Below are 16,132 nucleotides of genomic sequence, written 5' to 3'. Positions count from 1 at the left end.
AATAAATAATACGACTCTATAATATATTATTTCTCACCGATAATCTTTTATCTATCGATCTCGATTATTATATTCTTGTCGCTCCGGTTGTTCAAAACGAGACACGTTGCCTATTTTAGCAACGTCAAATTTACGGAATATTACATAATGCCTTGCGGTGCTCCTATTTTGTCAAAGTAATCTTTATCCAACTTCAGAGCCAAAGCCATCAATGAGAGTACTGCTTTTTCCGTGGACCTGAGGTTATGAGATTGAAGAATTGAAGAACATAATACTAATCAAAATTAATGCAGCACTGGTGGTAAAAAATGACAAACTTACAGAAGGTTTGATTACATCTGGTGTCTGTTATCCTCTAGAGTCCACTCCGATGATAAAGTCAATAAAAATAATTATGGTTACTGAATAATAATAAGGGTTAATGTAATAAAAATTCACAAACTTTACACGTTTTCTCATTTTTTCACGCAGTTTAAATTTTCTCATTTTCATACACTAACTACCCCTTTTTCTCAAATTCATGCACGGTGGTGAAGTGTCATGGCTCCATTGGTGTAATTCTCTGAGGTGGAGGTCATTTTACACCAATGTGAAATTTTAAGATATACCAATAATAACTGGAGAAAGTATCATATAGACTCAGTATAACACGTCATTCTTAAACTAATCCAATCACATTTAACATATCATTAAAATAATGGCAATATTATAATGTTGCCATAAGTAACAAACTGAGTCATATAAATATAATTTTGCACTTAGGCCAAATACAATATGAACATAAGTACCAAACTTTACTTAATTAAGCATTAAATACCAAATTATTTAATAAAGTACGACATTCACACACTGGATAATGATAAAGTACTCCATAGTACACCAAATATGTAACTGTTATAACTTCAATGGAACTCGATATTTCAGCAACCAATTTCGCTCCTAAGGCTTCACTCTATGAGTCATATGTTAACCTCAGCAGCTCCTTTATATAGTCTCCACTGCGAATTGGAGGAAACCTACAAACCATCCAAATGTTTCACCTTTTTAACGATTTACCAGATGATTTCCTAGCGAAATTGAAGAAACTGATACCAAATAGATCAAAGGTTTTTATCAGAAGAACCAGATTAAGAGAGATACCTTCGGGGACACGATTCACTGTAACAACTTTCCAAACATTGGACAATGCAATCAGGGTTCGGATTCACAAAGTATGCCATCTGCAAATATATAGCTCCAATATATCAACCATTACAATATAATAGGTTAAACTGATCATGATCACTTGCATGTCAAGTAATAAATAATTACGGAGTAGCGTTTTTGTCCTGCCGGGATCACTCTGTGCAATGTGGACCTATAAGTAATTGAGACTTCAATTTCAGAAACTAAACGATGACAAAACATTTACCAATAATATGAAAAGCATATATTAAAGATATAGCTTTGATGATGAGTATCCGAAACGAAAATAAATGTAATGTTAATTACCGAAAAGAACAATTAGTCCATCTCTCCATCAAGTCTCCAATGTTGACAATGAAGGCCCTGCAAGCTCAAATTTACAAAACCGCGAGGTTCGAATAATGAAGCAACAGAACAATTCAACCCAGGAGAATCAGAATGCCAGAGAACAAATTGGACTGAAAAAACTACTTACCCATCCATATGTAAAACATTCTCCCAGGTCGGTGTTTCCTTGAATTTGTCTCTACAAACCTGTTATCAACGAAAAATCAGATACCGTGAACATAAATTAGCAAGTGAAATTAAGAACTAAACACATGCCTGAAGCCCTGGCACACCCTCGGTCATCAGAAGAGTGATCATTCCGAAGTCTGAATGTGCCGCAACGCTCAATATCTCTTCCTCAGAACGCTCCACTTCACCTGGATAATGTAAGAGGCGAAGAGTGCCTTGCGGTGCTCCTATTTTGTCAAAGTAATCTTTATCCAACTTCAGAGCCAAAGCCATCAATGACAGTACTCGTTTTCCCGTGGACCTGAAGTTAAAAGATTAAAGAATTGAAGAACATAATACTAATCAAAATTAATGCAGTGATTGTCACAAAATCACAAACTTACAGAAGGTTTGTGTGATAAGCTTCCATCGTTGGTTTCCATGATGGGGGAACTTCTGAAATTTCATAGCCAAAAGAATATAATCTCATGCACATGCTTATACAAACAAATTGAATTATCCAAAATGAAAAAGAGACATAAACTACGTACCTTCCGATGGCCACCGATTTTCACTATTTTCCAAAGGACCAATAGAAAAACTTTCATTTGCACTACCTTTAGAATTACGAGAAGCAAAATCAAAATTCTGAGAGTATAATGGAACGTAGCCTCTGTAATTCTGGCGAAACAATTTCATTTTCTCATTCAAAGGAAGTGAGAAAAGTTTCTTGCTTTCTTCAAAAACTTCAGCGATGAAACCTTTCTCTATTCCATGATTGATAAGGTAGAAAAATCCATATTCCTCACATGCCTGAAAATGTATGCAAATTATCGGGTAAATATTTCGTGAAATTCATAAAACCATTCAATATTTAATGTTTTCATTTTTTTTTATAAGTGATAACGTAGCTAGTGACATAAAGGCAGCAAAGCTACGTTATCGATAACTATAGTTATAACAAACAAACCCGGCGGATCGAGTTGGCGAGTGATAAGTGGTCCGGTGAAGAGAGGTCAACGATCGGAAGTTGTGCAGTGACTGTCATTGTGAGTTGTGGGGAAATATGATGTGTGGTTTCAGGATGCAGCAGAACAAATATGACATGGTTTGCTAGGCGGTGAGTACAAGTATTTATAGAAACTTCCATGGCCTGACTAACATGGCATGAAGATGACTGTTTAACTAACTGTTATGTAGTGTAGAGTTTATGTAGTGACTGTTATGTAGTGTAGAGTTTATGTACTGACTGAATATATATTGTAATAACTTATCAAATAGATTTTACGAAAAGTAAATTATTTTGATATGACTTTATGGAAATTAACAAATAATTGGTGAAAAAGAAAATAGGATAGTTAGACACTAGCTATGACTAGTAAATATATTAGTTCTTTAAAAAAACATGCATTGAACTAGCTATGACAAAAATTCTGAAAAATTACTATTCATTATGTTTTTTAACATCTGGCCTTTTATTAAGCCAAAACGAAACTTAATCAAACTAAACTATATTGACTCTACAGTGATGGTTCTGCGAATGATAGGATCTTCTCTTATCAACCTGAGATCACGAACACAGGTTAGAATGAGTCGGACGTTGTGTCCGACCACACTCCGATGCCTAAGTCAGATACCTTGTAAGGTTCAATGATAAATGACGTAGTTTAAAGAGAATGAATTAGGGTTTACCTTTGGTCTTCGGTCTACTTATATAGAATCCTTTCTCAGTAATTGACTCGAGGTCATCTTCTTGTGATTGTGTTTAATTCGGACTCATGCTGGAAAATAGGGATTTAAGTCAATCCCAATCTTTCCGGATTCCCAAGATCATATCAGCTAGGATCTGCGTCTACTGACTAATGACAGCTGTTTGGTATCTGCTGTCTACTATACTCATTTGACTATATGCACTGGGGTCAACTGCGTATCCATCATTAGCCCCTCCCCTCTTTATTCCGTAGCGCAACTATTTATGGTTGTTCTGAAGCACTACCCGGGTAATTTAAATGCAAGGTAACCTTAGTTACGAAGTAATCATTCTTTCCTCATGCCACGTGGCTCACTTTTTGAAATTTCAAAATTTTGAAAATCAAAATAATATCCGTCCGTTCCGTTCCTCATGCTTTCTCCCATCTCCACGTGTCCTTTTTTACCTTTCCTTATAACTGCTTCTCTTCCTTCTCTCTCCCATTACTTCTTTCCTTTTAACGAGTTTCTGTTTTCTTTTTTCTTGCAAATTTCTACTTTCTTCTTTCTTTCTTTTTTGTGGCGATCGTCCTCTCCATTTTTACCAGGTATTTTCTTTCTCCTTTTTATTTTTATTTTCTTCGTATCATGACTCGCACCCGTTCTAGTGTTGCCACTCCTTCTTCTGGGACCACTGTAGATTACCGTAGGGATTTAATTGAGTTTACCTCTAAAATTGATGATAGCATGCTTACTGGTATACGCGAGACATACGACATTCCTTTTGATTACACCTTGCATTCCTGTGATCCCTCCTTTAGTGCCAACTATCGTCCTGAAACCGATCGTATTGTTGTTTACAAAGAACAGTTTCGAGGTGGACTTCGTTTTCCCCTCACTCCTTTCCTTCACGGTTTCGTTCTTACCCACAAAATACCTCTAGGACAAATTCATCCAAATGCAATCCGGTTGCTGTGTGCGTTTGCTGAACTGGTTCACCAGAAAGGTCTAATTCCCACCTTAGGTTTAGTGGCCGAAGTGTTCAATGTTTCCCGGCGAGCCAACGAATTTTACCTTTATCTTCCTTTTGTTCGTGGCAAGCGTCTGCTTGCTGGTCTTCCTAAACTCAATAAGGGTTGGCAAAATTTGTTCTTCTGTGTTGGTCATCAAAATGCCTTTGCTTCCTTTCCCCTTATTTGGTTGGACAAACCTTTGCCAATTTCTGTTACTAAACCTCCGAAGAAAGATCTATTTCTTCTGGAACAGCTTATTGGTGCTGCGCGCCTCAAATGCTTCAGTGCTCCTGACCTTGTTAACAATTACTTGGCCCGCTTGTTTCCTGAGTATGCTCCCCTTGTGGACGATTCTGGTGGATCCCCAGATCCTAGTGCGGGTAGCCAATCTCTTTCTCACGAACCTACCGAATCTGCGTCACTTATGGATCTAAGTTCTTCTGAAAAGGGTATGCTAATCTCTCCTTTGTTGTGATTTTTGTTATGTGTATTGATCTGCTTTTGCTGTGTCTTCAGAAATGAACTACCTAGATGACATCAAGATTGTTGTGGAGGAGTTGCCTGGTGTGACACCTTCTGCGTCTGCTCTTGCTTCCTCTACTCCAACTGCGTCTGGGGGCTCTCAGACAATGCCTGCGTCGCGATCTGCGCTGAACAAACCTCCTATGAAGAAAGGGGATTCTTCCTCCAGAAAGGTGCCTGAGCCCTCTACCCGATTGAAACAGGCGTCTGCGAAACGCCGGAAGCTTGACTTGGATTTGTGTCCTGATCCCCGTGCCTGGATTGAAGAGCACTTCGGATCTGCGTCCATTCATGACGCGGAGGTGTCTGGTCTGTACTCCCAGTTTCTTCAGTTGAGTGGAGATATGGATGCGTGGAGGCAGGTGCCTGTTGATGACATTTTTGATAAATTTGATGCTTCCTTGCTGCATGTAAGTTTCTCTTTCGTTAATCTCTTACTCTTCTTTTTACTTTGTTTGTTCTGCTATCGTGACTTATATACTATTTATTTAGGTGGTTCAAGGCGTCTCTTTTCTGCGTCAGCAGAAGGATCACCTGACGGAAAAGTATGAACGAGAGCTTGCGTCTCTGCGACAATCTGCGCAGGCGGAAACGCAGAAGCTGAAAAACTCTCTCCAGGTGGCTGTTGACAAAGGCAAAATCCTGGAGCGAAAAGTTGCTGATCGTGACGCTTCTCTGTTGGAGGTGCAACGGGTCCGTGATAGGTTGCTGTCTGAGCAAAAAGAGAATAGAAAAGATGTGAATGCCTACATTTCTGGCTGTTTAACCGACTTCTGTGCTACTGCTGTCGGGGTGGTTCGTCAAGACTATCCTGACTACGACATTGGGAAGTTCTTAGCCATTGACCTCCGTGCCTTGGGTCAGCGTGTCATGGCGAAGACAGCTGCTAAGAAGAAGTTGTCTGTAGATGCTTCTACGGAGAAGAGGGTTGCTTCTGCGCCTCTAACGCCGCGTTCAACGTCTGGGGCCACATCAACTTCTGATGAAGGATTGGTATTCGACAAGCCTCCTCTTTCTGAGACCGCGGCCCTTAAGAGCGCAGATGATGTTGAAAAGGAGGTTGCCGAAGAGCTCCCTACAGCTGACTCTTCTATTTTGGTTGAGCGTCCTTCTGAAGTTATTCCTGAAGATGCCCTTGGCGTGGATGATGTTCCTGAGAAAATGCTGTCTGCTGGAGAAGGAGATGCTTCTGTCACAGAGACTGCACCTTCTGCGGAGGAAGTGGTGTAGGCAGTGAAGCCCTTCTTTTACATACTTATTCTGTTAAGCTAGCTTTCTTTTGTAATTGCCTTTTGGACAAAAACTTCTTAGTTCTTTCTTTTTGGGGTACTTATGTTTTATTTGAACTGGCCCACTATTTTTAGAACTGTTACTTGTGGTGGTTATTGATGCAATTTAGACTTAAAGGGAAAATAACAGATGCCATGCTTTATTAAAATTTGAGAATGATAGCAAATACATCTACTGGAAATATTTCTTCATGTCATTAATATTCCATGTTCGGGGGAGAATCTGCCCTTCTAGGCGAGCGATTCTGTAAGCCCCTTTTCCTACTACCTCTACGACTCGAAATGGCCCATCCCAATTGGCTCCTAATTTGCCAACTCCTGCTGCTCCTTTACCAATTTCAGCTTTCCGGAGTATCAAATCTCCTACCACGAAGCTTCTTCCTTTTACTTTGGCATTGTGGTATCTAGCCATCTGCCTCCGGTATGCTTCAGCTTTCACAGCTGTCTGGTGTCTTCTTTCTTCCAAAAGATCCAGACATAACCGCATGGATTCTTCATTCTTTTCTTCATCAAAAACTTGCACTCTTAATGTGGGCATGCCGATTTCTACTGGTAATACAGCTTCTGCGCCATACACCAGACTGAAGGGGGTTTCTCCGGTGGCTTTTCTGGGTGTGGTGCGGTACGCCCAGATGACTTTGTACAGTTCATCAATCCATCTCCCCTTCAGATCATCAAGTCTCTTCTTTATTCCTGTGAGGATAGTTCTGTTGGTTACTTCTGTAAGTCCATTCGTCTGCGGGTGGGCTACTGAGGTGAACTTCAGCTTTATGTTCAACCCTTCACAGTATGCTCTGAACTTGTGGCAATCGAATTGCTTTCCGTTGTCAGTGACTAAGGAATGTGGTATGCCAAACCTGTCTATTTATGTTAGCAACATGCGAATGTGTACAAGTATATGATAAAAAATACAACACGTTTTACCTTCCCATGACTTCTCTTGATAGCCAAGTTTGGATTTTCTCCGTAGTGATTGTCTTCATTGGCTCTACCTCCACCCATTTGGTGAAATGATCTACGGCTACCACGATGAACTTTACTTGTCCCCGCGCTGGGGGGAAGGGTCCCAGTATATCCACGCCCCAAGTCATGAATGGCCATGGACTACCGATAGGGTGTTGCTCAGATGCGGGTGTTCGTATTACTGCGCCAAACTTTTGGCACTTATCACACTTAAGTACTAGGTCCTCTGCGTCCTTCTTCATTGACAGCCAGTAGAATCCTTGTAAAGATGCTTTCCTAACCAGGGCTGCGGACGCCTCATGGGCTCCGCAGATCCCCTCATGGATTTCCTGCAGAACGTATAGACCCTCTGTCTTGGTCAAGCATCGAGACCATGGGTGCGTAGCTGATGCCCTGTAGAGTACTCCTTCTAGGACTGAGTATGACGCTGACTGTCGAACTACTTTTGCGGCTTCAGCGGTTTGCTCTGGTAGAATGCCTTCTGTTAGGTATGCCAATAGTCTCTGCATCCAGGTGTCTACCTCCTCTATGGGTAATACTTCCTCCTCCGTGTCTACGGAAGAAGTCGAACGCTCCTCTGTCATTTTCATCTCCATGAAACGCTGGCTCTTTGCAGCTGCTGCTTTGGCGATTGCGTCCGCGGCCGTGTTCTCTTCTCTGGGTATGGGGCAGATTTCCCATTCTCCTCCAAATCTCTCTATGTCATTCAAAAGTTCTTTCGCTTTCTCCATATATTTCGCCATCTTGGCCTCCTTTGCTTGGAACTGTCCTCCTATTTGTCCTGTGACTAACTGGGAGTCGCTATGGACTCGTAGGACTTCGGTTTTCATTGCTTTCGCAATTGACAGTCCTGTTATGAGAGCTTCGTATTCTGCAGTACTATTAGTTTATTGCAATAAATGGTATGTATATTTAAACGATAGATTGATACCATACCTGCCATGTTATTGGTAGCTTTGAACGTCAAATGTACTGCGTACTCGATTGTTATTCCCATTGGTCCCTCCAAGACAACTCCTGCTCCTGCTCCGAGGTCATTGGATGCTCCATCTACATAGAGGTTCCAAGTAACTGCTTCTCTGGGTTCTTCAGTGTCTGGTTTCTCCGTCATCTCTACCACAAAGTCTGCAAGTGCCTGCGCCTTCAACGTTTTCCTCGGCTCATATCGTATATCATGTTCTCCTAACTGGACGGACCAGCTGACCATCCTTCCCGACGTTTCTGGTCTTTGCAATGCCTTCCTCAAAGGTTGATTAGTGCGTATGATAACCGTATGCCCTTGAAAATATGGCCGTAGCTTCTTCGCTGCTACTACCACCATTAATGCCAACTTGTCAATTGTCGGGTAATTTATCTCTGCGCCTTTCAACGTTCTGCTGGAGTAGTAAATAGGCAGCTGCTCTTCTTCTTCCTCTCTTACTAGTACTGGCGCGATTGTTTCTTTACCTGCTGATAGGTACAGGTACAGAATTTCTCCTGCTTTTGGGCGACTGAGTAACGGTGGGCTGGTCAAAAAGACTTTCAATTCCTCGAAAGCTTTCTGACATTCCTCATTCCATTCGAACTTCTTCATGTTGCGCAGTTGCTTGAAAAAGGGGAGACATCTCTTTGCGGACGAAGAGACAAATCGCCCCAACGCTGTTACCCTTCCGTTTAGTTTTTGGACTTCTCTGATGCTCCGCGGTGCTACCATGTCTAGGATGGCTTGAATCTTTTCTGGGTTTGCCTCTATGCCTCTCTGACTTACTAAGTACCCCAGGAACTTCCCGGCTTTAATGCCGAACGCGCACTTCTCCGGATTTAACTTCATGTTAAATTTGTTTAGTACCGCAAAAGTTTCTTCCAGGTCCTTGGCGTGCTCTTCGGGTGTGCTGCTCTTTATGATCAAGTCGTCCACATAGACCTCTATGTTCCTTCCTAGTTGATCCTTAAACATGAAGTTCACCAGTCGTTGGTACGTTGCTCCAGCGTTCTTCAGCCCAAATGGCATGACGTTGTAACAATACGTTCCCAAGTCGGTAGTAAAAGTTGTCTTCTCCTGATCTGCTTCGTTCATTAGTATCTGATGATAACCCTGTTTAGCGTCTGCGAGACTATACAGCTGATAGCAAGATGTTGAATCTACCAGCTGGTCAATATTCGGCAGCGGATAGCTGTCCTTTGGGCATGCTTTGTTTAAATCCGTAAAATCTACGCACATGCGGTATCCTCCATTTGCTTTTTTCACCAGGACGACGTTAGCAACCCATTCCGGGTACATCACCTCCCTTATAAACTTGGCTGCCTCCAACTTCCTGACTTCTTCCTCTATGACCTTCCTTCGATCTTCTGCGAAACGTCTCTTCTTCTGTACTACCGGTTTGGCTTCTTTGTAAACAGTCAATTTATGAGAAGCTATCGCTGGGTCTATTCCTACCACTTCAGAGGCCTCTGCGGCAAAGGTGTCCCCGTTCTTCTGTAATACACTTTTGATTTCTACGGCCACGGCCTCTGGTATTTCTGTTCCGATCATCACTGTTTTCTTCTGGGTGATTTGGAATTCCCTTATGTTGCCTACTGGGGCGTTCCTATCTCCTTCTTCTTCTTCTGGATCTTCAGGGAACGCTTCGATGTTCAGACTTTCGCCTTTTTCTTCGGTGATCAAGTTGCATTCTCGTGCGGCCAACTGGCTTCCTTTCACAGTTACTATCCCTTCTTCGTCCGGAATTTTAAGTGTCAGCCATCTGATGCTGGTTACCGCACCACACTGGTATAGGAAAGGTCTTCCCAAAATGGCGTTGTATGCCAACGGGATATCTACCACGTTGAAAACTGCTGTCATGGTCTTCAGTGGTCCTTCTTCTGCTTCTCCCAGAATTATCTCCAGCTCTACCATCCCTTCCGGTCTGATAGGCTTTCCTCCTAAGCCAACCAACGGCACAGAAACCTGTCTGAGATCCGTTACTGATCCCCTTATCCCCCTGAAGACTTGCAAAGTAAGGAGGTTAACCGCGCTTCCTTCGTCCACTAGGATCCTCATCACTCTAAAATTGTTAATCAATGCTCTGATTACTAGCGCATCGTTGTGCGGTTCCTGCACATGTCTTCCGTCTTCCGGTCCAAAGGTGACCAACGGCAGCTCGTCTGCGGATGCTCTGGTGCTTATCGAGTACACGCCTTTACGTATCTTCTTCTTCTGTGCTTTCGAATAGGGCTCCCCTCCTTCTATCATGTTGATTACGCCCATAGGTTCTTTGAATCTTTTGTTTGCCTCTTCCTTTTCCATATGTTCTGGTTTCCTTTTTTCTGTACTTCCTTCTGTACGTACAAACTTCTTCAACACTCCTGACTGGATCAGCTGTTCTATCTCCCGCTTCAAGTCCCAGCACCTATCTGTGTCGTGGCCATATCCTTCATGGAATCTGCAATACTTGCTCTTATCTCTCTCTTTGTCTGGGTGTAACTTCCTGGGTGCATTGTACATGACCCTATTGTTCTTCATCCAACTGAATATTTCCACTGGTGCTCTATTCAAAGGCGTGAAGTCAAATGGCTTGTTTCCTCTTCCAAATCTCTGTGCCCTGTCGTCTCCTCCTCTACTGCGGTATCTCTCCGGTTTATCCTCTTCGTACTGCTTTGTCAGCGTTCTTCTTGCTTCATCCAGTTCCACATACTTATGTGCTATTGCCATCAATTCTTGGAAAGTGGAAGGCTTTTTCATTAAGATCTTGTCTCTCAGTCGTTCGAACCTAGTTCCCATCTTCATGGCTTCTATGGCTGTATCATGGTTTAGGTGCTCTATCTGGACTGCTTCTTTATTGAATCTCTCTACAAAGTTTTTCAACGTCTCGCCTTCACCTTGTCTGCACTTCCGTAAATCACTTGAGTTCTTCTGCAGCGGGATGTTTGTGCGGAAACGCCCTTTGAATGCCGTTGCCAGTTCTGCAAACGTTCCGATGGTATTGGACTTCAGTCCGAGGTACCATTTCTGCGCTGATCCCTTGAGGGTGGCGGGGAATACTCTGCACAGCATCGGATCTGAAACATCCTGAAGTAACATTATCGTCTTGAATTTTGAAATATGGCTTTTTGGGTCTCCGGTCACATCGAAGGGCTCGAACGCAGGCAGCTTGAAACGAGAAGGGAATCTCACGTCTAATACCTCCCTTTTCAGTGGTGAAAAATCATCTCCTCCTTCATCGTCTTCGTAGCTATCCTTCTGGTACTTCCTCATCGCATGCTTAATCTTCTCATCTAGAGTGTTCTTCTCCCCAACTGCCCTTCTTCTATTTGAAGAGTGGCTTTCTGCGTCTCGTTCCTTCCGTCTGCCTTCTCCCTCTTCCTTCTCCAGGTCTACGTATTCTCTCTGCTTCTTCGGAACTTCTCCATCCCTTGTTTTCTCGCCTTGCTGTGCGTCGTTCCTCCCTTTTTCTTTTCCCACGTCTCCTGGGAGTGGAGCAGTAAGAACACGCCGGGGGGCCGTTTCTTTATCTTTCCGTGCGTCTTTGTCTCGCCTTCTTGGGATTGGTTCCGATTGTTGCTTCCTCTGAGCTGGTGCTTTATCTGCTTCTACCGTTTTTTCTTTCGCGATTCCAATCAGTCTATCTTGGAAGTCGTTAAAGCTCTTCAGCACCGCCTCATGGTAGAGCGGTGGTAGCTGGGCTCCTGGTGGTACATATGGTGGAATGTATCCAGCTGTTACCGCTGTGACGGTTCCTTCTGCGTCTAGGGACGGAAAAGGAATCGGTGCGGTGGGTCTTTGATATCCCTGGTGGTACTGGCTACCCCATGGGGTATACGTCTGTGGCCAACTTGCTGCGTTTTGATTATACAGGGGTGATGGATAATACATATTCTGCGGTGTATAATAATTCCAAGGAGGGAATACCTGACTAGTTCCGGGTAGTTGCGCTCCTCTGCCCATCAGCCCTGCTGTTGACCCGGGTATGGAAACCGGTGGTGTGATGCTCGCACTTGCGGCTCCGATTCCCACTGGGATTCCCGTGTTTGTCCTCAAAGGACCCGTCGTTCCCGCGGCTCCCGTCGGAGGTGGGTGAAGGGGAAAGACCATTCCGTCTGTTCTTGCTAACAGAGTTGGATTGCTGCCTCCGGCCATCTCTCTATCTCTGACTCCGACTCCAGGTGGTGGTGGTTCATCATGGTTGTCCATGAGTTTGTTTCAGCTCGTAGAACCAAAATTAGTTGATTTTTAGGAAAGAACAAATCGTTCCCACAGACGGCGCCAAATGATGGTTCTGCGAATGATAGGATCTTCTCTTATCAACCTGAGATCACGAACACAGGTTAGAATGAGTCGGACGTTGTGTCCGACCACACTCCGATGCCTAAGTCAGATACCTTGTAAGGTTCAATGATAAATGACGTAGTTTAAAGAGAATGAATTAGGGTTTACCTTTGGTCTTCGGTCTACTTATATAGAATCCTTTCTCAGTAATTGACTCGAGGTCATCTTCTTGTGATTGTGTTTAATTCGGACTCATGCTGGAAAATAGGGATTTAAGTCAATCCCAATCTTTCCGGATTCCCAAGATCATATCAGCTAGGATCTGCGTCTACTGACTAATGACAGCTGTTTGGTATCTGCTGTCTACTATACTCATTTGACTATATGCACTGGGGTCAACTGCGTATCCATCATACAGTATATTAAATAAATTAAATGATCATGTAATTGAAGAGATAATATTTGATTATGAATATAATTAGTAAGGTTAAACACTATTAGATTTCAAAATAAAAATTAGAAAATAGAATTAACTTTTATGCAATTTACTATCATTTTTATATTATTTTGGACTATTTTTAAAATAAATAATTTCATATTAATTTTTATTTTATTAAAATTATATTTAATTTTAATTTTTTTTAATTTTTCTCGCTTATTATTTTCTTGCACTTATTATTTACCAAATTTTAAATTTTTTTAAAAACATTTATCCTTTTTTTTATTTTTAACATACAGTGTCCCCTGCTTTGTTAGTTTTAAGATCAATCAAATATTACCAAATATCAACCAAAAAGTATATTAGCTTTTTTTTTCAACACTTATTTTTTTATTATTATTTTGTTCATAATTTTTCCGCACTTAATTGTTTACCAAATATTAAATTTTAATTATTTTTTAAATATTCATGTACATTGTCGTTTTTAAATATTAATGTATCAATATTTTGTTTCAATATAAAAAATGGTTTAATTTTTTTTTTATGTACAGTTGCTTTATTAGTATTCTATTTCAATAATAATTAACAAAATCAATTAAATGTCAATTGAAACCTAACACAAAATCAACACACATACAATATCATTATATTATAAATATTTAAAAATTAGTCATCATTAATAAAAACTGCACAAGCCTTATTTCATAATTAAAAAAAAAACATAAAAGCAGAATAAAATAGAATAAAATGCAGAAGTAACAAAATTTAACTCCATAAATGCTAGAAGTATATACAGCGGCATGGAGCATGTAAATGCAACTATCATGAATTTATGGTGGCTCCAGGCAGCTGGCATTACACATTACACATTACACAAACATTAAAACCTACAAAATTGATGCTGCTTTAAAAAAAAATTATTTATTTTAAATGTTCCTGGTAACCGGGTAACTGATAGCTAATAGATAATATATATTTTAAATTTTTTGATTAATTGTTGTTTTTGATATGTTAAATAATCTTAAAACATATAATTTTATTTCTATTTTTTCTATTTTCTATTTTACATTAATCATTATTATATTTAAATGAAAATAATATACTTATAATAAATAACATTTAATTTTAAAAAATTATATAAAAATTTCATAAACTTCTAATTTACTTAAAAATTTATTCAATTATTACTATTATAATATAAATAAGATCATCTTTCTTTCAAAAAAGATAATTTTATCTAATTTATAAATAATTTAAATGAATTTATTTATTGTAAAAAATTAAATAGGAGTAATTTTGTCTAAATAATTAATAGGGTTAATTTCAATAAAATACCAAAATTGCCGGTTTTGTCAGTTATAACCAAATCTTTCAAAATCGGCTAATTTAGCCCATTTTGTGATATTTGAAACCTTTTCTAGCCATTCGTTCAAATGGAAAAAATTTCCATTCGTGATGGGTTAAAGTAACCGATTTTGAATTATATTTGAAACTTTTTTTAGCGAAATCAATCAAAATCGATTAGTTTAGTCTATTCATAAATGACAAAATTTTCGGTTTGGTTCATGAATGGCTAGAAAAGGTTTCAAATATCATAAAATGGGATAAACTAGCAGATTTTCAAAGTTTTAGTTATAACTAACAAAACCAATAAACGATTGGTATTTCTTGGATTAATCCTAATTAATAACATTAAAACAACTAATTGGTAAAAAAATAAAAAAAATTGTTTTCAACAATAGCTGTTGAAAGTTTAAAAAGCGACCAGCAATTGTTTTTGTTTTTTGTTTAATAACCGTAACTTATTTTTTTTTAAAGCATGAGTTAAAAAATTTACTGAAAAGTTGAACCAAACGCTCCCTTGTTAAGTAATTATGTCTAGCTTTTGTTGTTATCAAATTTTTTTGAATAAGTAAATACAATTAAATTTAATACTTTTATATCAGTTAGATTTTACTATTAATAAATCAAAAAGAAATTACTATAAGGTCCCCCCACATATGCCATAACTCATAGTTTGGTACCTCATGTTTGAAAATTAAACGATTAGGTATCTCGCTTTTAATTATACAAACGATTACAACCTTCTTTCAAATTTAGGTACCAAATTGTTAATGGAATTAAAAATTAGGTACCAAATTGTTTGAAAATGAGGTAGCAAATCGTTAATATAACTAATGTGAGGTACTAAATCATTTGAAAGTGAGTACGTACCAAATAGTTAGCGAAACTTAAAAGCCCCTAACTGTTAACGAAATTAAAAATGAGGTATCAAGTCATTTGATTTTCAAACAGGAGGTATAGCAAATCGTGAATTTATGGTATATGTGGGGGCTTCATGTAATTTTCTCATAAATCAACAATAAGTCTTTTTTTTACTTTTAAACGTTTTAGATTATAGAACGCATTTTGTTTTCATCAGAAAACTCTGATTTTAAAATTTTATTTACCTGTTAGTAAATTACACAGGAAAGAGAGGCTTGTTTTTATTTTAAACGTTATTTTTAAAAAATAATTTATTAGATAAATATTTAAAATGCTTTAATGGAATGAAATGCTTTTAAACCCACTTATTCATACCAACTTTGATGTCCCTCGTTACTAGAGTTGGTAAAATAAACCGATCAAATTAGACAGTCGAGCTGCAAGATATGGTTAATCAGCCCAAAAATTCAGGTTTAGATTTTAATTTTTAATTTTTTATGGTTAATGGTTTAGGTTTATGATTTGAAGTTTTAAAACCGTGGTTAACCGGTTAACCGATTTATAAATAATAATATGTGATAACTTGCGGAAGGGATGGCTGTCTCAGGTCCGGAAATGCCTTCAGGAGAGTACTTGATAACCACAGCACAACCTTTAGAAGGGCGCCGGAAGGGGATTCGGCACACCTCTCTAACTGTCAAGTCAATAGATGTTTTTGTGAGAGAAAAAAATGGGAAGTGAAAGGAGTTAAGAGTTGAGAGAAAAAGAGTATTAACCTTTTTTACCTACTTTTCCTAATTCTTTTATACTATGCCTTTTGTTGCCTCTTTGTCTGGGCCGACAGGTTTGATGTAATTCTCTTTGTTTGTGCAGAGAATGTTGAAGATGTCAGAGTACCTTCTGTTAGACTATGTCTTTGTAATCAGGGCAAATCCTGCTCGGTTGGACGAGATGGTCGTTGTGCTTTTAAGGGTCCTGCTCGGTTGAATGAGATGGTCATTGTCCTTTGAGAGATCCTGCTCGGTTGAACGAGCGAGTCTTTCATTTCTGGGGTTTGCTCGGTCTGCCGAGGTGGCATCTTGTTCATGGGTAAGTCTTGCTCGGCTGG

At 39.6% G+C, this 16,132-nt stretch overlaps 2 protein-coding genes across 2 annotated transcripts; one reads left to right on the top strand and one right to left on the bottom strand.

The window, feature by feature from the left end:
• Positions 1-747: 747 nt before the first annotated feature.
• Positions 748-2,881, bottom strand: LOC126681289 (2-oxoglutarate-Fe(II) type oxidoreductase hxnY-like). The gene is made up of 9 exons (XM_050376806.1): positions 2,651-2,881; positions 2,232-2,493; positions 2,085-2,136; positions 1,789-2,002; positions 1,661-1,719; positions 1,492-1,548; positions 1,312-1,357; positions 1,141-1,220; positions 748-1,016 (listed from the first exon to the last, which is right to left on the bottom strand). The coding sequence occupies exons 1-9, from the start codon at positions 2,828-2,830 to the stop codon at positions 953-955; spliced, it is 1,014 nt and encodes a 337-aa protein (XP_050232763.1). The 5' UTR covers positions 2,831-2,881; the 3' UTR covers positions 748-952.
• A 332-nt stretch (positions 2,882-3,213) lies between these two features.
• On the top strand, positions 3,214-6,134 carry LOC126681915 (uncharacterized). Its single transcript, XM_050377472.2, has 3 exons — positions 3,214-4,831; positions 4,899-5,314; positions 5,397-6,134. The coding sequence occupies exons 1-3, from the start codon at positions 4,018-4,020 to the stop codon at positions 6,132-6,134; spliced, it is 1,968 nt and encodes a 655-aa protein (XP_050233429.1). The 5' UTR covers positions 3,214-4,017.
• Positions 6,135-16,132: the final 9,998 nt, after the last annotated feature.

The sequence above is a fragment of the Mercurialis annua genome, linkage group LG5 (genome assembly GCF_937616625.2).
Source record: "Mercurialis annua linkage group LG5, ddMerAnnu1.2, whole genome shotgun sequence".
Lineage (NCBI taxonomy): Eukaryota > Viridiplantae > Streptophyta > Magnoliopsida > Malpighiales > Euphorbiaceae > Mercurialis > Mercurialis annua.
The sequence above is the reverse complement of the archived record's forward strand: the minus strand, read 5'-3'. Positions and strand labels throughout refer to the sequence as shown.